The following is a 27,851-nucleotide window of genomic DNA, read 5'->3' as shown; positions in this document are numbered from 1 at the left end:
AAGCCTCAATTACACTGGCAATGAAACTCTACCAATCTGTTGGAGGTAGATCAGTGTAAAGGGCTCCAACTCTCTCTCAAATACCTGCTCACAAAATCTCTCTGGCCCCGTCAGGACTAAGGACTTCACACTGATGTCATGAGACTGATGGAACTACACCAGTGCACACATGGGATGTAAGAGTGTAATCATTTAAATGGTTAACCAATAAGCATCAGCTTATCTGTTTCTGTTATGGTTACGCTCTTCGCCAGGCACGCACCAGCCCCGCTCCCAGAGAGCCAACTGCCACCCTGGCTCTCGGCCCTGCTCCTGGGGAGCCAGCTATGCTGTAGATTCTGCCGTATAAGCCTCATACTACAGAGCTCGCAGCACATGTAACTGCTAGGATATTTAATGATTACGCAGTTACTTTTTAAACCTTTTTTTACATCCCTAGTGCAAACTAACAGACATGCAAACCCCCACTATACTAGGTTTGTTAAATTTAGATTAGTTGGCTAACTGAATAGTCGATAAGGGTGCCTCCACCTTTGAAGTGTAGTAACAGCTCCAGGGCTGTTACTACACTTCAAAGGCAAAAGTGCTGCGGGGAGCATGAGGCCAACGGGAGACTCAAGTAGTCCATTGCTGGCCCTGTGCTCCCTACAGCATTTCAAAGCAGCAGCGCTGCACGGAGCCAGGGGTCAGCAGGGAGTCCCCAGCTGACCTCGGGCTGAACGCAGTGTTTCAAAGTGGCAGTGCCACATGGAGCCCAGGGTCTGGCCCCATGCGCCCCACAGTGCTGCCGCTTTGAAGCACCCCCTTCTCTTCCCTCCCCTCCTGCTGCCTCTTTCTGATAGAGGCAGCATGGGGGGGAGGGAGAGTGACTAGTCATTCACATCCCTAAACTGTAGACATCCATTTAGTGATGCCCTTGCAACCACCACCACAAAGCACGGCTTCACCCCCACAAAATAAAACAAATGCTGAGCTGCACCTTCCCAGTGGCAGTTTATCACTGTGTGTGTGCATGTCTGTCCGTGCCTGGTTATTCCCCAGCCACTCCACGCGTATGATCCTTTGCTAAAATGGCAGGGACTTAGTTTTCTTTCCTCCTGAACCAGACCCCATCTTGCCTCAAAATAGGAAGTGTGGTCTTAAGAGCAAGAAGGCCCCACCCAGTCTGAAGACAGTGGTAGCAAGCCTCCCAACTATCTTCCTAACACAGGGTTCCGTAAGGTGTGACCCAGCTGCTATCACCCACCAAGCAAAGGGCTCTGTGGGAACTCCACAATGCAGCTCTCTGCTTGGGTGGCTGGACCTCCTGTTCCAAATGCTGACACCCATCAGTATCCCCTTCTGCAGGGAGCAGTAGAAGCCCTGCTCAGGGTCATCTACTCTTAGCAGCAATGGCTGGCATTCCACCAAACCAGCAGCAATACCGAGTTCTTGTCCTCCTAATATCAGTTGTCAAGTCCTTCCCACCCCACTATAGCCCTTTCATAACCCCAATTGCAGAGAACCAGCCTCAAGCAGCTACAGCTGCACCAAGTACACTTGGGTCACGTTAGGAAGGTTTCCTTCACAACCATAAGGACTAACATAACCTCTCAAAAGAAAAGCTGACAAGATTAAAAACACTGATCCAGGAAAGATTCCTGCTCATCCTGCTCACAGAGTGTTTCAAGTCCTGCCAGAAAAGAGGCTCTCCATTGTTCATTCCTCTCTCCGGGGCCACTCCACTAGCTCTCTGAGTTAAACCCAGGGTTACCATCAGCTCTTCAGTTACTTTAGGTTTATTTTAACCAGTACAGCAAAAGATTCCTTCTCCAGCAGCAAACATTGTTAGGCTGATGCTATGTTTTTAAATTGCTCCGTTGCACAAGTTAGCACAGGGGAAATAAGAAGAGCTTGCAATCTTATCATGCACTACTAGATCAAGACCAAAAAAAAAGGAAGGTAGCATAAAAACAGTAAGAAGTCTAAAACCTCCAGCATTCTTGTTATAAGCTGGCTGAAGCCAGATCCAAGAGGCTTGTTGTAACCCTATGTAGATTTTTATTTAATTAGTTGGTAAGTAATACAGAAGAAAGTCCTACAGTTTTATATTGGAACCAAGCAGGATTAATAAAATTCTATTTTTTGAGAAAGTTTAAATTGGATTTTCCTTATGTTTTTTAATTGTGTTAGTAGCTCTGCAGCTTCATATCCAAGTTCCTTCAGCATACTTGAGTGAATATTATCTAGTTCTGGTCACTTACTACTGTTTTATTTAGCCATTTGTTCCAAAACCACCTCTATTTGTTCCAAAACCACCTCTAGTGACACCTCAATCCGGGACAGTTTCTCAGATGCATAACTGAAAAAGAATGGCTCAGGTGTGGAAATCTCTCTCACAGCCTCTGCAATGAAGATTCATGCAAAGAATTAATTTAGTTTCTCAGCCCCTCAATTATCCATGAGCCCACTGATTATTTGGCAGGTGTCCTGCTTTTGAGACACACACAAAAAAGTCTGTTCATTTTTGTCCTTTGTTAGTTGGCCTTCAAATTATTTTTTTTGTGGCTTATCTTATTTATAATACTTGTATATTTGCCTTGCCAGAGTTTATGCTCCTTTCTATTTTCCTCAGTAGGACTGACTTCCCATTTTTAAAAGATGTCTTTTTGTCCTCTTAGTTTGTGGTTTGGCCATGGAGGCAATTTTTGGTCCTCTTACTGTTTTTTTGTTCGTATTTGGGGTATAAACATAGGCTCAAACCAAAGTTTAGTTTTTCTAAATCGTTTCCATGCACCTTGCAGGCATTTCACTCTTACTGTTTATTTTAATTTCTGTTTAAAGAGAGGTTTACTCTCTGGCCCAGCAACATCTGTGGTCCAGCATGATTTCAGTTAGCCAGATGTCCACTTATCATAGGTGTAGCCATGCTTCCTGCAGTCCCAGCAAGTGTGTATGCAGGCACCAGTCCTGGCTCTCAGTGTTCAGTGCTGTTATTTAGCTCTAATTTACCTCTAAATGTCTTCTAAGAGCTCAGTGAGCAGCGGAAGTGTCGGTAATGCTGCTGGGCAATACTGACCTCCCATGATTCAGCAAATTCTCTGGTTCAGCACCAGTCGGGTCCCGAGAGTGCCGAATAGAGAGGTTCAACCTATATCCACATTTTTGTCTAGTTTTGCTTTTTAATGTTAAATGCTACTGTGGTGGGTGTCTTTGAAATTTCCCCCTACAAGGATGTTAAATTTAATTACATTATGATCACTACACAAAGTAGTTAAACTCTTAGACCAGATCCTGTGCTCTATTCAGGAGCTTGCCTCTCACTTTGCAGGTTCTAGGAGCAGCTGCTCCAGAAAGGAGACATTACTCGAGCCTAGACATTTTCTCTCTGCACTTCATTTTGGAGTGACACGTACCCAGTCAACACAGGGATAGCTGAAATCTCCCATTATTAGTGGGTTTTCTATTTCTGTTGCCTCACTCATCTCCCTGAGAATTTCACAATCATTGTCACCATCCTGGTCAGGTTATTTATAGTATCTTCCTACTGCTATTATTCAAGGCTGGAATTTTTGTTCACAGTTTGAGTCAATGTAAGATATTTACTATATTTGATTATGCTTTCTTTCACATACAGTGCTATTTCCTCACCAGCATAAGCTACTCTGTCAATCCTATTAGTGTGTGTGTGTGTGTCTCTGTTGGTCTCTCTCTCTGATCCAGCAACATCCATGGTGCAGCATTCTCAGGGACCCAGTGACTGCTCCAAAACTGAAGCACTCACGAAGGAAAGCCGTGGCAGCACGGCCATTAATGTTGCTGAACCAGAGAGCCAGCAGTGCAAAGCCATGTGGGAGTGGGGGCCAAAATCCAGGAGGCTGGGAACCAGTGGCCCCCAAGGAGCAGAGGAGCCAGTACTGGCCTCTTCCATGTCCAGCAAACTCCCTCGTTCAGGACTAATCAGGTCCCAACGGTGCCAGACCAGGGGAGTCCAACCTGTACTAAATAAACAATATATTGCTCACAATTTTCTAAACATCCACAATTAATAAGACTATAAGAATACTAAAGTTATATAATTGTTTTAATTAAATGCATAGTTATTTTGTATCCTTCTACGTAGCAAAAAGATGTACCAAATTTAACAACGGCTCTATGAAGTTGTAAATCAACATGTTTTAATGGTTATATCAACCAGTGAGAATGCAACTTTCTTTAGAAAATAACTGATGAACAAATGGAAAAGTTGATGAAAAACGATTTATTTAAATTGTGGCTTTCCATGTGGTGATTTAAAAATCAGTGATTAAAATCAATTCTGCCTGGCCCCAATGCTCGTTGGCACCAATATTCCCTTTCCAATGAAGACATAACAGCTCGTTCAGACACATCAGGTTGCTGGGGTTTTGTAAAACACTTTTATGACCACTCAGTAACTCTTCATTGGCTGGGAATATTTAGCAAGAATGAAGACAAAAGACTGTCTAGCACATGTCACCACTGCCATATCCTGATTAAAAAGACCCCACAATTGGCATTTATAGGCCAGGCTGGCAGTCTGGTGGCTATCATGCCTACAGCCACTGGCAAGTAGAAAGGTTCTACACTGCAGGGCACAAAACTGACTTCACCCATATTAAGCTGGAATACAGCCTGAGGCCCAATGTTTTCAAAGCAGTCTTGGTGGGAAAAGACTTTAGCCACAACTCCCATCTCAGTCAAAGTCACTCAGCTAATGCTTTTGAACAGCTTTGCAATCAGCTATGCATTGTAAGCAGAGCTGCTGGGCACTATCATGGTACCTTGGTTATTACCATCCAAGTAGAACTCAAGAGTGAGCAAAACTAGTCCATTCAAAACAAGTCCAAATGTGAACATCATAAGAAATCAGGATTTTACAGATACATGGAAAAAGCAAAAATAAATGTAAAGTAGAAATTACATACTTGAGAAAGTTCCATAAAAACACTAAACAGGTAAATAAGAGTACAATTCACTGGAATAATACCATCATAACTCTTAAAAAAACACCTCACAACTTTTTCGGTAAGAAATTACTTTGCCAAAGCAAATGACAGGCATAACCACCTCTACAAGGACCTTGCCAGTTAATCTGTAAAGCATTTATTATTGAGCATCCAATACACTATTTAGGATTCTCATTTAAGACTTTTTCATCTGGACTAACAAAGCAGTTACTGTCATGGGCCTAGAAGAAAGGAAACAGACCAGGAGTAAGAGATGGGACATTCTTCATTACATCAATGGAACAGGGCAGCAATAAAACAGAAAACGTGCACCCTAAATTAATTTATTTGCAATCAATGTGGCACAACCAATGTGGGCACGCACAGAGAGATGCCTGAGTTATGCCAAACTGAAAGCTATATGAGTACCTTTCCAAGAGTCTGAACGTGACACCTATGCTTTTCTGCTTCTTCCTAAAGGATGGATAGATAGACTGAGGGGTAGAAGAGAGGAGAAGATATTTCAGACCTGTTTTTCAAATGTTAGAAATCCAGATAATGACTGAAGAACAAGTGAAACAAGTTCATCAGAAGAACCTAGAGAGTGAAAGTCCCAGCAGTGGGGGAAAGGAGGGAAATGTAACCACTTTTAAAAACTGTTAATGTTATTCAACATCAGTACCTAATTAACACTACAGAGAATGGATGCATTTGGTTCCAGTACACTGCGCCACTTCAATTAAGATACATGAGCTCACAATATGCAAATTCAAAAGGTCATCTGTGACACACTCATTTCTAATGGACAAAAGAAAAAAAACAAAGATACAACAAACAAAGCATGCAAAGATTATGAATGTTATTTTCAGATAGCAGTGTGTCCAAATAAGATTATGTTTGGGGTGGACCTCGCTCAAGTTTGGGTACAGAAACTATGCAGTCCTTTCCTCCAGAGAGGAAGGATATTCTTGAGGTTAAGGCACTGAATTAGGATTATCTGAATACCTGTGTTCAATTCCATCTGATTAATTAGCTCCCTGAAAACCAAAGCAGCATCTCTTGCAAGGTTATTTCCTTACAACTCTGGCATCCATACCACTTGAGTCATCTTACCTTGAGTTGCATGATTACTAAATGGAGGTTCATCATCGGAAGTGGAACTGAGGTTCAATCCCAGATCTTCTGCCCTCTTTTTCTGCTTCTTCTGGTTGATGCTAAATTCGGTCTCTGCTCGTCTCTTCATTTTTACTACAAAAAGAGATCAAATAGTAAGTACTGATCAAGTTCCCTCTCTCCTACCCTTTTATGTTGGAGCAAGATCTGTATTGTTGATGTAGCTAGCAGAATATGTTGTTTTTCACAGTATTTGGGCACTATGCTTTGCCTCCAAAACCTGAGATAAATAAAAGTGGTTGCTTTTCCCTAGATGCCATCACAGAGCTGTTAGTCCAAAAACAAGGAACCAAGACATCCTTCAGCTTCTCTGATGTTGATCAATGTAATCCACAACTATACATGAACCTCCCCCAACCAAGGGGAAAAAAAAAGAGAGAGTGTAACTGACAAGAGATCAACCCACACTTGGGAACTCAAGACATGTGATTTGTCTCCAAAAAGGCTTTTTCATAGTACATATTAGAGATTCATTTCACACTAGTACAAAATTGAGGAAATATAAGATCCAGTTCAGAGGATGTTTTCAGTTTCCTCTGAAAAGGTGCAGAAAGACGACTTCCTCAGAAGGCGGCAAAACATTTAGAAATATGACCCTGCAAACACTGATTTTTTTAAAAGCCAGTTTTCCTATCTTTTATTAATAGAAAAGCTGTAAATAAGGTTGCATACAGATGTGTCTTTCCCATTATAGGTCACTGAAGAGTTTGACGACAAACAACCACCACATAATCCAGGGGGAGAAGAAACAAGTAAGGGTCAAGTATCTTCCAATGAACTCAAACAAGCCTGAAAGAACTTGCTGAGGAAAGTGTCAGGGAATGGCAAGGGATACATGGATAAAAACACACACACTACTTAGAGCAACTCCTAGGTTCCCTTGGGGGTATGTTTAGTGCTGCAGGAATCTCACTCAGCTAAATATTTAATATAGATACAAATACTGATAATTTTATTATTCAATGGGATTAAAATCCAAGGAAATAAAGAACCGAAAGCTAACCATAGAACTAAAACGCCACCCAACTGGGGCAACTGAGTCTTGAAACAGCTCCTAAAACAGCATTAGCAGGGAGGAACTGAGCACTGACAGGATACACACATTCGTGGCAGCCCATGAAGTCAGCGGGTGGTGCCGCGGGGTTTTAAAATCAATGGCAAAATCAGAGCCCCAGGAGACAGCGATTGTCTCCTACTCTGAATCAGGACGGACGCGCAAAGTCCTGCCCAAAAGGACGCAGCACCAGGCAGTTTCATCGGCCCGGAGGGGCCACATCGCACAGGTCCCCGGGGGCTCGCTCTCCGCCAGCCGCGGCACCGGCAGCCCCGCCAGGCCGCCCCCAGAGGGAAGAGCGGAGCGGGTCCCATTCTCGGCAACTGCTGTTTCTCCAGCCTCCCTCCGCCACGGGCCGAGAGCAGCGCGCGCGGCGAAGCGGGGGGAGGCCCGGGGGCGAGGCACAGCGCAGCCCCCGCGCACAGCTAGGCCCGGGGACGCCGCCGCCGCCCGCCGCGGCTCCCTTCGGGGACAGGAAGGGTCGGGCGCAGGGGGGCCGAGAGCCTTCGCCCTCCCCCCGGAGCACTCACTGGGCGGGGTCTCAGGCCGGCACCATGGCCCGGCGGCGGGAGAACGACTCGGCTCCGCTCACTTTCGTTTCTCCAGCTCGCCGTCGCCCTGCCCCGGGGTCCTGCCTCTCGCGTGGCGCGCGCTAGTGACGTCACGCCAGCCAGCCAGCCGCCCGCCCTCCCCGCGCCTGCAGCAAGGGGCCGGCGGCAAGACTTGCGAGCGGCCTGCGGGGGCGGGGTCAGGAGGGAGAAGGGGGCGGGACCTTGAGTCTGCGACCTTCCCGGCGGGGCGGGACTTCGCCTCGGCGCGCGCCAGCCACAGCCAGCTCCTTCCCGCCCTCCCCGGGCTGGCAGGGCGGCTCGCAGCAGCGCGCGGGAGCAGGGGCCAGGGCTCCACGCCTGGGGCAGCGGGAGAGTCGGGGCTGGGCGCCGCGCTGCTGGGGAGGGAGAATCCCTTAAGCCAGTGGTCACCAGCCAGGAGCGCGGGCTCTAGCGTCCATCGCGGAGCCTCTGGCAGGTGATCCTGACTGGTTTGGCCAGGAGGCTATCACGTGCCAGGGATTCAGCTGCCCCTCCCTCCACTGCTGTGCGTCGCCTGCCCTTGGAGCTGCCCCTTCCCCCCACACCCAGAGCCTCCCGCTTGCTGTGCAGAGGAGGGTGCCCCCTCCCACTCTGTATCCTATCTCCACAATGCAGAGTGGGGGGAGGGGGCACAACAGGGCTCGGGATGGAGTTTTCTGGCTGCTTTAGGGAGTGGGGCAGTGCCCAGGCAGGGGTGAGCCTGTCTTAGCCCCACTGCACCAGCACCCAGGAGCCACCTGAGGTCAGCAGTGCCCAGCTGGAGCCCACATCCTGAAACCCTACCCCAGGCATGAACCCCCTCCTGCACCCCAAAGCCCCTGCCCTAGCCCCCTGCTTCCCTGCATCCAAACGGCCTCCCAGAGCCTCCACCTAGAATCCCCTTTGGCATCCCAACTGCCTGCCCCAACCTCACCTCAGAGCTAGGGTTGCCAGACAAAAATACCAGACACACTTGACATTACATCACAATCTACATTACATCTTATTTAGAAAATACCAGGCATTTATATTTTCCTCAGTTTGTTTCCCGAACAGAAAGCTCTAATACTGGACTGTCTGGTTCAAAACCAGACTCCTGGCAACCCTACTCAGAGCCCCTCTCACACTCCAGATCCCTTAATCCTAGACCAGAGCCTGCACCCTAACCCTCTACCCTAGCCTGATGAAAGTGAGTGAGGATGGGCAAGAGAGGGAGGATGGAGTGGGCAGGAGGGAGGTGGACCAAGGGTATTTATATCTGAGGTAAATATTAGATTGCACTTATTCCAAGAGTGATCTCATGCTTTAAAAAGTTAGAGATCACTTCCTTTAGCAAATTGCCTCTCCTCCCTGCTGTAACCCGATCCCACTCTCCCCCAACCTTATGCTCGGTCCGGTACAGCCATGCGTCTCTCTCCAGGCACTGGGCACATGCGCTGAGCGATCGGCTCCTCTCTTAGCTGGTTTCCCTTCCTCTCCCTGGTCTTTCTTCTCTGACAAGTCAGCACCCAGTGTCTTGCTGCAGATACAGGCTCTAGCAGGGCCTCCTCTAATGCCTACTTAGATTTCCAAAAGAAGACACGTCTTCAGTGGTTAAAAGCCACATGCACCCCCTCTCCCTCTGCTTGTCATAGAAAGCAGTGCAGATTAGATCCACAGTAGCTACATGCCTCACTTAATAACAAAAACAATGTATGCCCTTCCTCTGGTTTAAGCTAGATCATCTCCACTCTGTCAACTTACACAAACCTAAATAATTAAAGGGGGGAGACAAACAGTTTTCATATCAAGTTCTTTTTAAGTTCTAGCCCTTAACAAAAGATAGCCTTAATGTCTAGAGTAAGAACAGATTCATACTTCCACTGCTACTAGGAACATGTTGTGCAGGTCTTGTTTAGCTTGCATACAAAAGCTTAGGGTATTTTCGTTGCTGAAATCCTCCTAGCCCCTTTACCTTACAGTATGTAAGAGGAAGAAGAGAATATCAACCTTAAAGACTGTGGCTACATCTACACTGGCGGCTTCTTGCGCACGAACTGTTCTTGTGCAAAAACTTGCCGGGTGTCTACACTGCACACATGTTCTTGCGCAAGTACATTTACAATATAGCGTTGTAAAACAGGGCTTCTTCAGGAAGAGTTATTCCTTTCCCCATGAGGAATAAGCCCTCTTGCACAAGAGCTCTTCCACAAGCGGGCAGTGTAGACAGGCAACATGAATTTCTTGCACAAGAAGCCCCTATGGTTAAAATGGCATCAGAGCTTTCTTGTGCAAGAGAGTGTCCACACTGCCATGGATACTCTTGCGCAAAAGCACATCTCTTGCACAAAAGCACATGCCAGTGTAGATGTGCTCTTGTGGAAGACTTTTTGCACAAGAACTTTTCCACAAAAGAGTTCTTGCGCAAGAAGCTGCCAGTGTAGACGTAACCTATAGGTACTTGAGGTCCACCACACAAAGATTAATGCAAAGTGCTGAAGGAAGAACAACATGGACTTCAATGCATCTGGATCATATATGATGGTAGGGTAGTCCTTTGCAACAGGTTTAATCCACAAAGCGCTTACCTCGAGGAGTCACATGGGTTGGACAGACCTCCTTGAAAAGAGCTAGATAAACTAAGTAAGGTTATTTTATCCCAACAACTTACAAATGTTGCTATCTTAGGTCAGGGATCTCTAGTTATAGGCAAGGTAGGTACCTGCCTAGGACAACAGATTTTGCTTAGGGCCAGCTGACCAAACCTGAATGAGTAGTTAGCCAACCTGGTACTTCCCCCCAAATCACCAAACTTTATGGATTCCTGCACCCTTACTCCTCAATGAGAGGAGATCAATCTTTGAGAGGAGCAACACTCTGATGTTTTGTCTAGGGTGGCAGATTCTTTTCAGCAGCCTCGGACCTAGGTGCAGAATCACTGCAACACAGTCACGCGAACTAGATGCATCCTCTGGAATATTAAGGAGTTCCATGGAGCTACACCTACAGCAACTAGAATAACCTTTGCCAGGAAATGGGGAACATGGGTGTGTCTCTTTCTTCCTCCCCGCCACACCACCATTTAAAGAGATTTTCACACACAGCTATTGCATGGAATTTAAGGTAGGATGACAGGACTGATCTCTCCATATTGCCACGTTCTGCTTATTCCCTCTGAAGACTCTGGCACTAGCAGGGCCATCCCTCAGGGGGTGCAGGATCCTGGACAACCTCTGCCCAGGCCCCACCTATTCCTGCCCTCACACCACTCCCTCTCCACCTTTTACGGCAAGCTCCACCCCAATTGCACCCCCTTCTCCAAAGCAACGCAACTTGGGGGATTACTGGAGCTGAAGCCTGACGCCAACAGCAGGAGTTGGAGCCCCCCACACTCACTGTGGCAGCAAGAAGTGGAGCAACCCCAGTCCCAGCCTGCTCCACTCCCTCAGTTCCCAGCCGTGTCCTGCTAGAGACAGGACAGCTCTGGGCACCAGCCACTGTTGAAAGACTAGATCAGGAGTCACCAGCCTATGGCTCTCGAGCCAAATATGACTCCGTATGGAACCAAATATGGCTCTTTTGTATTTCCCAAAATACATGTAACTTTTTAAATTAAAACAAAAAACTTAATTTGAATTTTTAAAAATGTGTAATTACTCACGTCAAGAGAGGGTTTTTTTTTTTTTGTCTATTTCACCTCTAACCAGAGGTGAAAATAAGGCGGTCCACCCCGGTAAGAACCAGCTGCGCTGCAGCAAGCACTGGCTAGGGCACTCTGCTCATTTAAAGGGCCAATTGAGGGCACACTATAGGGGACGCATGCGTGCTCCCAGCTGGAATAGTGAGAGTGGCTGGCCATGGCAGATGCCTCCATCTGACCACAGTGGCCCAGCTCCAGCCCCCATCTGACTGCTGCCATCTGTCCCCAGTCGCCATGCTTCTGGCACAAACCCCATGGCCCAGCCTCAGTAGCCCCACAATTGCTGCAACAACATGGCCAGTAGCCCAGCTTTGGTTCTGGCTGCAGCAACCTGGCCAACAAGGCCTCAATTGGGGCCCAGCCCTCATCTGGCTGCAGCATCCTGTCCCCAGCCCAGGTCCTGCAGTTCAACCCCCATATGGCCATAGGAAGAGCTGGTGGTAGCCCCCCCTCTTGTGTAGGAAGGGAGGCCACAATCCAGCTGCAGCGATCCTGGCCTGGACACTCATCCAGTCATTGCTGCTGGGGTACAGCAGCCCATCCCCGGCCAGAAAAAGTAATCCAGGCCCACAGCCTCCTCCACATACTCTACTTCCCATCCCCAAAGCCCTGCCCTGCCTCCTGCACCTCCCACTCACCCCAACTCCCTGCCCTGAGCCCCTCATACATCCCAACTCTAATTCCTGCACGTGCACATCAACAAACTGTACCCCCAGCAGTAGAAGTCCCATTAAATAAAGTCTGTGAGTACATTTCATTTATGCTATTATTAATCATGCCAATTATCAATAATATTAAGTTGTATATTTTCAGTGATGCAAATGGGCATTCTTATACGGCTCTTTGTTGACCACTTATTCTGAATTTGATGTAGTTTGGCTCTTTGGTTTGAAAAGGTTGCCGACCCCTGGATTATATGAACCATTGGTCTGACCCAATATGCCCAGTGTTATGTTCTTAATTGACCTTATATGCCTGTTAGCCTTAGCAAGGACCTTAATCTGGGAAAAGTTAAATGGAAGATGCTAAGTTTTATCCTTAGTCTTGTTTTCCAGCAGACATTCACTTACCAGACCTTGTATTGCCACCAACATAAAATAAATCTTCTCTTACATGCTTTACTAATATCTACTGGGTTAAAAACACTATTTGTGCCTTAAGAACCCAAAGTGTGTCAAATTACCAACTCTTGCCCATTTGAAATACTATTATTGCAACGTGGTACATGTTAAAATAATCCCACCTAGCAGAACTTACTTTTCACGCGGTTGTTCCTTGGATAGTCTATCCTCAGTGTGTTTCAGTTGTTCTGCTCCTTGCAAGGAGCATATGCAATTTAAAAAAGGGGGGAAATTTCCAGTTGTGAAGGACTACTCTGTTGATAAAATGTACATGAAGGTTTGCAATGCTTCCCTGGGCCCGCATCATCATGCAATTTACCTACAGTAAAGTCTCGATTATCCGACTTTCATTTATCTGACATTCCATGTTTTCCGACGTGCCGCCCGTCACATCATGGCAAGGGGCACTGGACTATGGCTTTGCTTTCCCTTTTCCCTGTTCCAGGGCTGGGCAGGAGCTCTGGTTGGCAGGTCTGCACTCCCTGTTGTGGCTGAAGAATTCACTGTCAGCTTTTTCCCCCCATTTTTCCTGTTTCTGGGGAAAGCAGCAAGCACCTTGCCCTGAGTCACGTCATCATCAGGGGATATGGAGTGGTGCAGGATGAGCGCTGTGCTCCCGCTGCAATAGAGCCCTGGATCTCACTCCCGTTTGGGGAGAAATACAAGGGCTAGTCAAGGCAGCAGATTCAGGAGGTTTAGAACTGGACCTCGCAAGCTATTAATTACTGTATTAAAAGAATTTTCCGTATTATCCGACATTTCCTTTATCCGACCATCCTCCGGTCCCATTTAGGTCAGATAATCGAGACTCTACTGTACTTCTGACAGTATTAGAAGGTAAGCAGATTTCATCCATCCTATTCTTCTTTGAATTGTGGTTTTAACCGGCTTTCAGCAAGGAAAGAAACCACCTGCAGATACACTAAGAAATTACATTTCTTTAACTTTAGATTTGGAATAAGTGTAATGAGTGTGTGTATATAATTAGGCAATGACAAAGAGCAAAGAAGCAAAATAAATATATTTAGTAAAAATAAAAACAGGCAGAAAAAAAAGTACAGCAACATGGCAAAATACATCTGATACAAGAAATCTGTAATTCTTGGGCTCCAGAGAGCTTATCCCACACTAGATGGAAACAGAACTCCTCCTTCCATAGAGAGACCTGTGTTAGTGTCAACTATTCTCAATCCTCTATTGGCATCCCTCCCCATGCCCCACTGCTGACTTGCACTTCTAAAGAGAAGATATTCAATTCCTACATGTATAAAGAGCACAGGAGAACAGGAAATCTCAAGATAGTTTTGACTCCTCCACAACATGACAGAAACCTTACACTGAAGTTTAAGGAGGGTGACAGTTACTTGGCATCTTGATTCCCAGATCATTTTGTCTCTGTCATAGTCCTGATCACATAAATCATGTCAGGAGGACACATTTGCCCCAAAAAATAGCATCAGCCTTCACACATTCCTGCAATAAGTCATTTCTTTAGCACAGGATAGTTTACATTAATAAATACTACTTCCCAAGGGGTAGGGTGTCCTGTGTTCCCCTTATATTAAACTGAAGGTTTTTCTGCCCCATCAAATGCAGGGCAGAATGGTCTATGATTTGTCATAAAATCCCTAAATGCACAAGTCTTTTGGAAACCTCATAAAAACAGTAAAATGCTGAGGCTGCCTCTTTGTTTTTAATGTTAATCAACCAGAACTATACAAGGATCAGGACCTATTTTTATCATTAATGTCAAAGTAATTAGCAGAATGAAGTTTCACGTGTCTGGCTGTGGCAGGCAAAAGAGCGGAAGTGAGTTTACATTTCTCTCCTTAGAAGCAGGAGAAACACAGACACTAGTACAGTCATATACATGGACAGAGAAATTCTATTCCAGATAAATGGGGTTTTTTCCCCCTCTCACACAGTCAAATGGCTAACAAAAATAACTCAAGTATACAGGTCAATGAAAACAGAGGTTCACAGTCAGGTGCTTGTAAAATGGAGGCAAGATTTCTTCACCAGCTCCTCAGTGAGGATTTTCTTTGCTGTAAGGCTAGTGTCCAAGCTGAACAATATTTTGTAAACAGTAAAAATATGTAGATACAATGTTTCCCCTCTTCCTGCCTTGTGTTTTGCCACAGATGCTACTTCTGCACCAGGCTAACAGGATATCCCACTAACTCAAATTGCAGTAGCTTTTGGCAGAGATTGACTAAGTTTTTGAAGTTATCGTTCCTGGATAGCCTCATTTCCCACCTCATTTAAGCAAGCCAAGGCCTAGAGACAAACCAACTAAGATGCGTTTTGAGCAAGTATAGCACTGATTAGGGCTGACACTTGGGCATTTCACTATTTTCCATCTCTGACTACATCAACAGAGTAGTCAGGGCTCCAGCATCCCAGCCTACATTGAACTGAGCACACTAGGATCAAAGGGCAGTACACATACAATCAGCCAAGTGTAACTGCGCACTGCCACAACGGCAAGCTGCCATATAAAACTGGACTAGGAAAACCCACCTTAAACTGGCCCTGTACTGGTGTGTTAAGTGCATCTCTGCTATCTTTTCGATGGAATGGCAGGTCTGCTCAAATACCTATCCATTCTCTCCACTAGCTGAAATAAAGGAAATTTGACTAGGCGTAACTCAACCCAGCAGACATGCAATGGAGCATGCAGGGAATCCAGAACGTTATGCTACTGAGCAGGGTCATAAGTGATTTTAGAAATTAAAGTTTGTATGTAAATCTACTTAGCATGACAAGCATTAGTTATCCCCACAGTTCCATTTTGTATGCTTTAGAGGGCCAAGAAATTATACATTTATTACAAAAACAATGCTCTGGGAAGCAGAATTCTTCATCTGCAGCTCAAATTCCAGGCTGTTCAATGCCTATCTTTCCAAACACCCAATCCATTGGCCTCTGATGGCAATAGATCCAAACACTCCTAGGCTGGTCCTGCCTGGCTCAGGCACGCCAATCTGCAATACAGGTGTTCAGATACTGTAGATATCATAGATATCATCGTAGTCAGAGTCCTCCTCAAAGACATCACTGTCATAACTGCTCATCGACAAGATGGAATAGATAGAAGAGATGATACTGCTCTCACTGTCTGTGGCTGGGTTCACTAAGACATCCTGTTTCTCTGCATTCAAAACATACACAATAGTTAGCTGGTGGCTAGATTACAGTCAGACCTAATTACTAGAGGTCTCTTTGAAACTTTAGTACTTCTTACTGCTACCCAGCACACATTACAGTAAGTTTTTCAAACTGTAGGTTCAGAGACCATCTGGGTGAAGCTTGTCTTTTCTATTTATAAATTTTGAAAAGACATGAATGGAATTTTATTTCCAATTTTTGTATGTTTATTCCAGTTCCAACAATGCAGCAAGAATAGCACTAAGAGCAAGGAGACATTCTCTTCACTTATTAATGCTCTCCCTGTTGGCACCCAACCAAAAACTCCCTTGCTGGTACCAATCAATGTGGAGTCGCCAGAGAAAACTGCAGCAGCTGGCTACCTCGGGGCATTAGGAAGGAGGTTGAAAAGGAAAAAAATTGGAGATAGTGGCATCAAGGTGCAAAAAAGGCTATGGAGGACTACAAGGACTCCACTCAAGTATCTGGAGAATAAGAGCGCCTTGGGACAGGATTTGTTTGCAGTTAATTATTTGCAGAGGCCCTAATCTTTGACTGGCATTCCTAGGTGCTTTTGGAATATAACTAATCATTCCCCGTGGAGCCTGTCTGCTAGCCTATTCCCTCCTGGAATCCACGTATAACGAGCTTATTCCTGTTTCAGTCAGTCTTTCCACCTCTGCATAGAAACAAGCTCATCCATCTCACAGAAATGTGTCGAAATAAAGCTATTATAAAGCTTTCTTTGCCTTAGTATTCTATTAATAGTTAAACACTGTATCTGGCTCACATGAAAGTGGGGTCTGAGCAGAGGATAAAATGTTTGAGAACCTGTATGTGAAAATGAAGTGGATTTCCATATAGACACCATTTCATCTGATCACCATTAACTCTTTGCCAAGACACTTCACTGCTGCTTTGGTGTACTCTACAGATGTGTGTCTTAGTGTATCATACCTGAGCAGAGTCAGTTCTGCAGAGTGGAAAGCAACCATGAAGCAGTGCTGGAAAGCCTCTGAGCAAGTGCAGCATTTTCTGAGGGAATCAGACTGTTTTGGCTAAATAGCCGGGGTATTTTTTCAAGTTAGCATTGACCAAAGTGATGTCATTCTGTTTCACCAAGGAGGATCTTAAATATCTCAAAAGCACCTTTCATTAGCATAGATCCCAGAGAGTTACACACATTATATATAAGACAGATCATGTACCCAACTTCTATAGGAGAGCCAAGTAGTGATTTAACAGTGCACAGCAACAATAGTTTTTAGGAAGAGAGGTGGAGAATAAATTCTGTACTTCAGCACCTAGATAAGCGATAGGTGCTTTAGAAACAGGGAAGCAGAATGGTGTTACCCTCATTAGAATTTTCCCAAGATACGCTGTACACTCCCCACTACTCTTGTTTTAATGACAAGCAGCTAGGATCTCATTCATGCAGAGGCATTAATGCCATACTGACTCAGAGGGAAGAGCCAGAGCTGCTGAATCAACACTTCATGCAGCACTCCAGTTATCTTCAGCAGTTTCCCATCCAATGAGAAATATAAATTACTATTCTAAAAAAAAAAGCAGATTAGAAAATGATATCCAGCAACTGTGTGCTGGTGCCAAGCTACTCAGTGGTGTCTTGTTTGTGGAACTTGCCAAAAAGCCCTTTCACCACTCAGTTTTCATATTGATCTATAGCCAGTAGGTTCAATCCACTGTCTAGAAGTCACTTGTTAAATTTTTCAAAACCTGCTCTGAGAAATTATATTAAAAATAACGCCAAAGAAACTAAAACTGCTTCGTGTCTTAATAGTGAAGTCTTCCCTCTGGTTTGTAGAGTGTATACTATAGAGGTTCTAGAACTGTAGTGTCCAACATGCTAGCCGCTAGCCACATGTGGCTATTTGGCCGGTTGAGCGTGGCTAGTTCGCTAAAGCAGTAGCCACTACAGTGCTTCTACAGAACTGGTTAGACACCACAGCTCTAGAAAGTTGTCCAAAATATTTTACAATGCAACAATCTGGCAATGTAATGTATTCTGAAATGGTTTCCCATCCTAACATCTGAAAAGTCTATTGGAAAAACATTGACAGAGCCTTAACCTCATACAGAAATAAGGTTCGTTCTCAGGACTCTGCACTTCTAGTGCATTTCCGTGGTATACAGGTCTTCTGTTGAGGACATGGAGACAGAGACAGTACTTGTCACACCTTCTCCACCCACCTCTCACCTTTGCGCTCTCGGATGAGAGCCAAGCGATGCTCCTTCATCTCCAAGTTCAAGTTTTCTACCATCCTGTCTATGCAGTTGTCCAGAACCAGGGATCGTGTCTTGGACTGTATCTCCCGCCTACAGATGGGACATTCCACTTTACGTTTCATCCATTCATTGATGCAATAGGAGCAGAAGCTGTGTGCACAGTTCAGAGTGACAGCCTGTGGAGGTCAGGAGGAAGAACATCATTAGAGTGTGCACACACTGAGACTGGGAGGAAAAATCCCTCTGAAACTAGCAAATCATCATATGGGCATTTCCTCTTAGAGAAAATATTACAGTGCCTTTCTTTAGTACCTACTGCCCAAACAACAGACAGTATTTAAGTAACAATCAATTCTCACAACAAGACAACATAGATAGAGATTATTCCTATTATTCAGATGGAAAATGGTAAATGAAGTGACTACACCCTAGATCACAGCAAATGTGTAGTACAAATGGGAAGAAAACCAAGAACTTAAAAATTCAAATCTTGTGCCTTAAACACTAGCCCATGTTTTCAATTTTAAAAAAGACAAGGTGTGGAGAGAGAGAAAAAGAGATGTTAATCATATCTCCTGAGGCACAACTCTATAATGAAACTAGATGGAGTATAATTTTCCAATTCTCAGACACCAGAATAAGGCCACTGTGTTCAAGTTTCCACTGCTATGAAGGAATTTCAGGCCTAATCTGAGTTGAGTGTCCCTTCTAGGATTACGGGGGGGGGGGGGGGGGGGGGGGGGGAGGAAGAGTCAAATTCTACCCTTAGTCATAGTCATGCAACTCCAGTTAACACAACTGAATTATGTAGATGTAACTGACAATAGCTCAATTCTCAGCAAGGGGAGCAAAACACAAAAATGTTGGTCAATGTGAATATTTTCCTAGATGTAGAGAGAAAAAACTTAAAACCTCAACTTTGCTTTGATTTTTGAGAAATAACAAAAGCTTCTTAAATCCTCTCTCTTCCCAAGCAAAGCCATGTCAGCTACTGTACCTCAATAAAGTATTCAGAACAGATTGTGCACTGCAGCTCATTTTCCAGTACATCATTCATCTGACTCAAAACCTCCTCTTTTTGTGCTCTTGCCTTCTCTTTCTCCTCCTGTAAGGAATACATACGTGGTCACGTGCTGAGGAATAAAAAGTTTAATAAATAAGGGCGGGGTGGTGGAAAAAGATAGACACAGCACACAATCCCTGGGTTTTCTTGTCTCAGGCCTGCACTCTTTCTGTATAGAAAGGAGAGGAAAGACGTTTCAAATCAACAAAGGACAATCCTAGCCACTGCAGAGATAGATAAATTCAACAACTACTGATGTCCTGCTTTGGTGAAGAAGGTACAAGCTGAATCAGCCTTTCCAGAATATCTTCCAAATCTTTGCTAACTACTTATACTGTATTTCCTACAAGCAAAATTTCACTGCAGGATGAACTTGGCATAAAAGATCTAGGTCAGAAGAACTATTGCAGTGGCAGGAATAGAAAGCACTTGTTCAGCAAAAATGTTTCAAATGCAGAAGTGAAAAAAAATTGGGAATTTAAGATCACTTCCTTGCTCTTGTATGATTGCATAATCATGTATTGTATCATCATTGTATTGGATGATCGATACATGATGTGGAGTGAACTGATCACTGATTAACATGTAACTAGGCATCTGGTCTACCTCTTAAGTAAAATGGAGCTACATTTAGAACAACTTTAAGGCTGTGAGGGAACCAAAAGCCAAAGAAATGCAGCCAAAGATGGGAGATGCCATGACCTCCTAGAGTAGGCACAATAGGAATGTCTCCCTAGTCCTTTCCCTCATGCCCCTCTGCAGGAGACATGCAGAAATTAATTCAATTCCATTGCTGCATTCCACCCCAGATACAGTTTGCTGCAGTTTTAATTGTAGAAAGCAAAACTCTAGTTTTCCAAGTCATTCAGGTGGTAGCAGAACTTTTTTTTGAGGAAGGAAGATTGGGTCACTGCTCCTGCATGTTGTGCTATGTTCCTTTCCTCTGCACTCTCTCTCTGAGTTTGAGCATCCTCCACTAATGCCTGATCACAGTGACACTCCATGTAGGGAGCTTTCCAAGCAAAACATCTGATCCCTGCCATATGGAAAGCAGATTTCCACTGCTCCAGGCAATAGGAAGCTTTGAGAAAAGCACTGAACAACCTGTTTTCTACATGGAAGCAAATTGTGCTGCTCTTATAAGCAGAACAGCAAAATCAATTTCTGTTCAGTACCTTAGTTTCTTCCAATTCTTTATTCTTAGCTTGAATGATCTCTTCAAAATCCTTCTTGCTACGGCTCAGCTCATCCATCAGAGCACGATGCTGTGAAAATATAAATCCAGAGAGATTCTCATAAATTGCCCCAATGAAACAATGTAACATCTTACTCAGCTCACTGATTCTTGCTGTTTTACTGAATCAATACAATATGAGCACAACCCTAGGGGATCAAGGACTCCAATTACTTCTTTAGATGAGGAATCAGAAGAATCAGTCTTTTCTAAGCAAGTAAAATCTAGGCCACACGGTAACATACGACAGAAAAAGACTCAAGCACTAAGCAAACAGACTCCCAGTTAAAAAGGGTAAAACCTTTTTAAGTAACAATATATGAGTTAGTCACTGGATTCAGCATAGGTCAGAAAATACAAACCCAGTTTATCAAAAGTACATCTCTGGGGAGTTATAAATCATATCTCAGTTGTACCTCACTACACCAGGAAGTGGCACAGGGAATTTTGAGGCTCTCTCTCAAGTGGTTCCAAAATTACCAACCACTAGTGGGAGTGTCTCTTTGGGCTGAGGGTAATCAGGATATACATAGTTAGCATCTTATTAGGAACATAAGAGTTTAACCATTTAACCGATAAGCAAATGCTTATCGGTTACTGTTAACAGTTAACCTCAGCTGCCAGGATCCTGCCAATGGCCGGAAGTCCATGGCAGTAGGGCTGGCTGCTGGATCCCAGGAAAGAGGCAGCGCTTGAGAGCTCAGGGTTGGGGGGACCCCTTCAGGACCCTTCCCTCCCTACCGCTACATCCCCTAAAATGTTTAATAATATAACCAACAGAATTTAGATTGGTTACACTGTGAATGTTTTTGTATATTTTATACATCCCTACTTCTTACCCATACCAAAGGCCTTGTCTACAATACCACTTATTTCTGTGCAACTTATGTTGCTCAGGGATGTGAATGTTCCACACCTCTGAGAGCTGGCGTGGACAGCACTCATCTAGCCAGAGAGCTTTTCCCTCCAACATAGCCACTGCCTCTCACAGAGGGGGAGTTGTTATGCTGATGGGAGAGCTCCTTCGGTGACATATAGCATCTTCACCAGACATGCTGCATCTATGCCAAAGTAGAGCCTCTATCGTAGATGGGGCTTTGAGCCAAACAAAACATCTGGGTTCCTTTCTGGGAGGAGCAGACATGCTGCCTGCTTAGACCGCAGGACAAAGAGCAATGGAGACAAGAGCTGTCCCATTCCCATTCATTTACTTTGGTATTTAAATACAAAAACAGAAGAAGAACTACATTCCTCTATTTTGGCCACGGAGGAAAAAATATAAATAAACCTTTAGGACACTTTCTACTTAACCTGAGACTCCTACTGAGTTTGTTCACCTGCCCTATTGTCAGAATTTTTTGTACTAGTTAACCAGATTCAAGCAGGATGGAAACATATTTAGTTCTTCGAAGTCTGACATTTAAATATCGAGATAAGAGCCATAATACCTGGGTAATTTCACCACAGACATGGCATATTTAATAAGCTCCCAAAAGCTGACTGAAAGGAAGAGTTTTAATTTCAAGATGAAACTCATAGAAGTGACTTCCTAACACACATATGCTAATTATTACAAAGGGCTAGTCTGTCAGGAGCAAGGAAGCTTCTTCAACCTCTTGCCAAAAAGCTGAATATTAAGTCTGGGCTACATGAGATTCCAACACACTCAGAATGAAGGAAGGAAGTACTTGATAAACCTAATACTCTTATCTAAGTTCAACTTTTTTTTTGTAAAATGAATATATTTATTATTTCATTGTTAGGAGTACAAGCTGTGATGTTATCTGATTATAATATGACCATTCCAAAAAAAAAACCCCACAGTTATTCACCTTTGTAACTGTTGTTCTTTGAGATGTGTTGCTCATGTTGCATGAACAGATTGTCGGAGAGTTTTCCCCTAGTGGTACCCATCAGGCCAGCAAACCGGAAGTGGCGTCACCATAACAGCGCATATATACCCCCGCTGGCCCTCCACCTCCTCAGTTCCTTCTTGCCAGAGTCCTCCAATGCAGGGGAGGCAGGTGGGATGTGGAATGGACATGAGCAACACATCTCAAAGAACAACAGTTACAAAGGTGAGTAACCATTTTTTCTTCGAGTGCTTGCTCATGTCCATTCCATGTAGGTGACTCCAAAGCCAACCCCTAGGAGGAAGAAATAGAGCCTAGAGAGAGAGACTGCAAAACAGCCATGCCCACCACCGCATCCTCCCTGGCATGCTGCACTAAAGCATAATGGCTCACAAAAGTGTGCACTGATGACCAAGTGTCCACCTTGCAGATATAGATGACGGGCACCTGAGCCATAAAGGTGGCAGAAGACACATGGGCCCTGGTCAAATGGGCTGTGATCAGTGGGGCTGGGACCTGCGCCAGCTTGTAGCACTCTTTGATACAGGAAGTGATCCAGGATGAAATATGCTGGGCTGACACCAGCAGGCCCTTCATCCTATCAGCTATGGACACACATAGCTGTGGGGATTTACGAAAGGGTTTGGTCCTTACTAAATAAAAGGCTAAGGCTCGTCTAAAGTGTGCAAAGCCAGATCTGATCAAGAACTGTGAGGTTTGGAGTAAAAGATGAGTAGAAAAATGTCCTGATGGAGGTGGAAGTGAGACACCACCTTAGGCAGGAACGCCAGATGAGGACGAAGCCTGACCTTGTCCTTGAAAAAAAAAAACATGTATGGCGGGTTCACCGTTAGGGCCCACAAATCCGAAACCCATCTAGTGGAGGTAATGGCTACAAGAAAGGACACCTTCCAGGACAGATGCAGAAGAGAACACATAGCCAAGAGCTCAAAGGGGGGCCCACGAGCCTAGAGAGCACCAGGTTTAGATCTCGGGGCTACGCACCTGGGGGTAAACCCTATCCAATCTGCTAAGGAACCTGTGCACCTTTGGATCTGTGAAAACAGACCTACTCTGGGACTCTGAGTGGAAGGCCAAGATGGCCGCCAGGTGCACCTTTATAGAAGAGGGGGATCAGGCCCTGTGTTCTAACATCTAGGAGCTAATCCAAAATGGCTGGAACCAGTGAGAACCCCCTACCCTCTGATCAGAGTACGAAGCACTTCCACTTTGCCAGGTAAGAGGTCCTTGTAGAGGGTTTACAGCTTCCTAAGAGAACTGCCTGAACTTGGTCCGAGCACTGCCTCTCCAAGGCAGTCAGCCATGGAGCTGCTATGCCATGAGGTGCAGGAATTGGAAGTTCAGGTCCGGGTACAGAGGAAGAGCCAGGGGCTGCTCCACTGAGAGCTTGAGGATGGCCAGGAATCAATGCTGGGAAGGCCATGCTAGGGAAGCCTTGAACTCCCTGTCTCTGAGGATCACCTTGTGGATCAGGGGAAATAGGAGGAAGGCGTACAAAAGACCCTGTGGCCAGGGGATCATGAGCACAGCCTGCAGTGATCCCAGGCTGTGGTCACCCCCGCAAAAGTGGTAGCACTTCCAGTTGCCCCTGCACCACAATGAAACCTGGCAGTGGGTGAGAAAACAGGTGCTCATGCCCTGCTTATGGAACAAAGTACTTCCCCTCTGCCCTCTTATCTGAGGGTGGTATAGAAGCAGGCATTTGCCAGAAAGTCTTTGTGATTTTGCCAACCATCCTATTCAAGGGTAGGGTCACACGACAAGGGGCCTCTGAGTTCAGAATGTCCACTGTCGGATCTGAGTCCTCCGATACCCGCTCAAGTTGCACCCCCAAGCTCTGTGCCAGCCTCTTGACAAAGTTCCAGTGGGCCCGAGAGTCCACTGCTGGCATTGATAGGGTAGCCAGGCCCAAGGTCTCATCCAGGGAGGAAGACGAATACTCACGCACCATTAAGTCCTCACGCTCCTAAGGCTGCTCCGAGGCCTGAGATGGAGCCAGGTGGATTGAGGGGCCCTGCTTCCCGGCCATAACCAACAAGGGCCTAGGGACATGCCTCTGGGTCAACATCATGTGGCTCGATGCCAATGATTGGGGCAGCAGCGTGGTCGAGGGCAGCACCCGGTACCGAGTGCGAGGAGCCCTCAGTGGATGGGGCACTCCCCTGCGCCTGGTGGTAGGCCCACGGGGTCCAGAATGGCCATTGCTCTGGATGTTGCCACTGAGGTGGCCAGGTCTGCTGAACTGAGTGGCCCGAAGGACTGAGATGGCACGAGCGGTGCAGAGAGGAAGAACGATGCTGAGACATGGAGCAGCACCAGGACCAGGAGCAGCACCAGGAAGCCAAGGCCCAGGACCATTCCAACTCCTCATCAGAGTCTGAGAGTATTGGACTCCCACCATCGCGGTACCAAAGATGGACCTTGGAGGGGGTGCCAGGAGGAATGACGGATCATTGCTGCCAGCTTGCCCTGGTGCTGGATAAGCAGCAGGGGCATCAGATACTCTGGTGCTGGGGGTTGTGCCATCGGGAGGGGAGCATTGGAGGATGAACTCTCCCTTAACTCCCGATGCTGCCATCGGTGCCATGGACACAGCCAGTGCCAGAAGCAGCGTTGAGGTGTGCGCCGGTGAATGTAGCACCACATGTGCCACCGGGCCTGAGGTCATCGTTGGGGACCCAGCCAGTGCTGACCTTGACAATCGTCCACCCTTGTCTGGTGCCAACACCTCAGTACAGGCACGGCGATCCTGGTGCACCAAGTGGGGAGAGGGCAGATGTGAGGTAAGCTCTTATTAACTCACGGGCCATCTCAAAGGTGTTCACTGTGGAGGGCCTGTCAACAAGCACCGGCTCCTCCTCTGGGCTCTGCTTCCTGGCCATGCTCGACTGGCCACAGACGGGTTCAGGAGCAGCAGGCCTCGAGGCCAGCAGTGGCGCATCAGGGTGCCCTGACTGGAGGCATATCATGAGCACGTGCAGGGGTGACAATCTGCCCCATCTGCCCTCTTCTTCTTAGGGGACACCAGGGATTGAGAGCGGTACCAGGTGGAAGGGCGTCTCAACACCGTTGAGGCCCTGGAGGAGGCACCGATGCCGTGTGCTGCAGGAGGCTGGTGCCATGTCTGCGACTGGTACTGGTCAGAGCGCCAACTCCATTAAGAGTATTTTGAAGCACAAGTTTCTCTCCTGCTGGGTCTGGGGCTTGAAACTGCAGCAAATCTTGCAGTTTGCCGGGATGTGAATCTCACATAGACACTTAAGGCATGAATCATGTGGGCCCCCACAGGGCATAGGGTTTGTGCAGCTCATGCAGGGCTTGAAGCTGTGAGGGCCTGATATGCTCCCAGACAGGAGGCAACTGGCAAACCCCAACCCAACAGCAACAATAACGAAGACTATAGCAACAACTTAGAAACAAACTACTAGGGAAAGCAACTTGGAGAAACAATGGGACTCAACTAGATGCTGCTAACTGTGAATACTGCTGGGACCATGCTTGAGAGCAAGTGAGATAAGAGCTCCAACAACCATCACAGGCGGTAAGAAGGAACTGAGGGGGTAGAGGGTCAGCAGGGGTATATATGCACAGTTATGGCTCCCCTGCTAGCCCGATGGGTACCACTAAGGGAAAACTCTCCAACAATCTGTGCACGCAGCACGCACACCTAAGTGGAGCGGACATGAGCAAACACTCAAAGAAGAAACACAGTTGCTACAAGGGATAGAAGAGTGTAATTAGGTAACTGGTTAACCGACCACTTATTGGCACCAGTTACACTCTTCATAGGGCTACTGCAGAGGTGAGGAACCTCAGGCCCAGGGGCTGGCTTACCTGGATCCAGCCCTCAAGGCTCAGGGACCTCCTCAGCATTGGGGAGCCAGCGCTGGCGCTCCAGTCCCCCGGTTAGCCCACCACAGGGCTAGAGCTCACAAAATCTACTAAGCTGGGCCCCCCTAGGCTCTAGTGTGGGAGGGGAATGTGGGGAGTGTCTTTCTCCTTCTCAGTCAGGGGCCATGTCAGTGAGGGGTGGTTTGGGTAGTTTTGCTCCTCACTTGTGTGAAGCCCCCAACTGATTTTTCTGTGCGTCAGTGGCTCCTGACCCAAAAAAGGTTCCCCATTCCTGGTCTACTGGATCCTTGGCAGTCCCAGAGACCACACAGGGTCAGGAGCCTCAGCAGCTACGCAACCCCAGGAGCCACGGCAGCCCCAGGAGCCCTGCAGGACTGGGAGCTGAGCCACAATTAACTGTGTAATTTTTTTAAGTTTTTACATCCCTAGGTACTACCATGGTTATATAATTGCAACAAATCTTATGCCAAGTCTGACACATGAGCCAGAAAGAGTTAAACATCCTGCCAGTTAACTGACCCAGAGTCAACCTGTGTGCAGCCCCCAACTTTATGTCTTTATGTTTAGAGACATAAACATGAGGAGTCCTGTGGCACTTTAAAGACTAACAGATTTATTTGGACATAAGCTTTTGAGAGTAAAAACCCACTTTGTCACAGCATTCCAGCTTTGGGAGGGAGAAGGAGTGGAGACTGAACACAAATTAGGCGAGGAAGAGGAAGTGCAGGGCTCAGGTGCCCTAGTGCATGAAAGAAGCGTGGGGGCCGACAGAGGAGCTGCAGGCTGCACGTGCAGCCCGAGTGAGCTCCAGGTTGCCCACCACCGAACTATACGCATATCTGTATGTATATTTATCTTTTAACTGAAACTCTTTACATAAGAACATAAGCACGGCTGTATTGGGTCAGACCAAAGGTCCATCTAGCCCAGTATCCTGTCTGCTGACAGTGGCCAGCACCAGGTGCCCCAGAGAGGGTGGACCGAAGACAATGTTCAAGCGATTTGTCTCCTCCCATCCTTCTCCAGCCTCTGACAAACAGAAAGAGTTGAGCATCCTGTCAGTTAACTGACCCAGAGTCAACCTGTGTGCAGCCCCCAACTTTATGTTTAGAGACATAAACATGAGGAGACAATTTATTCTTTAATAAATTGTAGTTTAATTAATAAAAATTGGCTATAAGTATATATTTGGATAAGATCTGAAATATTCATTGACTTGGGTGGTAATGTGCTCGATCCTTTGAGATTGGTAGAACTTTATTTGACTTGGGGGCTTGGAAGAAATCTAAGGCTGGGTTGCTTTAAGGGAACTGTATTGTTGGCTTCTGGGTAACCAGTAAGGTATCATGGAGCCTGTTTTGTGCTGGTTTGATAATTTGGTATTGGAATAAGCACCAGCTTTGAGGATTGGCTGTCCCATTCTTTTCAGTTCACCCTAATTAAGGGACTTCAGCTGGCTTCTCCGGGGCCTGTTATCACAAGCCCTCTAGTCTTGCTGAACAAATGACTAACTAGAACATAGATGAGGTAATATCTTTTATTGGACCAACTTCTGTTGCTGAGAAATCAAGCGACTGGGTTACACAGAGCTTTTTTTCAGGTTGTTGAAAAGATACTGCAGTCCGGTCTACATTAGAGACCTGTAATGGTATCTGTCACTCAGATATGTGACAAATACACTCCCCTGAATTAGGGGAGGGATAGCTCAGTGGTTTGAGCATTGGCCTACTAAACTCAGGGTTGTGAGTTCAATCCTTGCAGAGGCCATTTAGGGATTTGGGGCAAAAATTTGTCAGGGATGGTACTTGGTCCTGCTGAGAAGGCAGGGGACTGAACTCAATGACCTTTCAAGGTCCCTTCCAGTTCTAGGAGATAGGCAATCTCCATTAATT

The 27,851-nt window shown here is 46.0% G+C and overlaps 1 protein-coding gene across 8 annotated transcripts in view; it reads right to left on the bottom strand.

The window, feature by feature from the left end:
- CMTR1 (cap methyltransferase 1) overlaps positions 1–27,851 on the bottom strand; it is an 84,029-nt gene that overhangs the window by 44,041 nt on the left and 12,137 nt on the right. For 5 of the 8 annotated variants that reach the window (XM_075925065.1, XM_075925067.1, XM_075925068.1 and 2 more), the window contains exons 5-8: positions 20,175–20,264; positions 18,934–19,041; positions 17,908–18,112; positions 6,060–6,194 (exon numbers count right to left, since the gene is read on the bottom strand). In XM_075925065.1, the coding sequence (XP_075781180.1) occupies positions 6,060–6,194; positions 17,908–18,112; positions 18,934–19,041; positions 20,175–20,264 (538 nt within the window). Of the gene's footprint in view, positions 1–6,059; positions 6,195–13,545; positions 15,694–17,900; positions 18,113–18,933; positions 19,042–20,174; positions 20,265–27,851 lie in introns of those variants that run through there. The other 3 variants (XM_075925070.1, XM_075925071.1, XM_075925069.1) reach the window with 3 other exon arrangements.

This window comes from Pelodiscus sinensis, chromosome 3, assembly GCF_049634645.1.
Source record: "Pelodiscus sinensis isolate JC-2024 chromosome 3, ASM4963464v1, whole genome shotgun sequence".
Taxonomy (NCBI): Eukaryota; Metazoa; Chordata; order Testudines; family Trionychidae; genus Pelodiscus; species Pelodiscus sinensis.
Note: the sequence above shows the minus strand (reverse complement) of the source record. Positions and strands in the feature narration are given on the sequence as shown.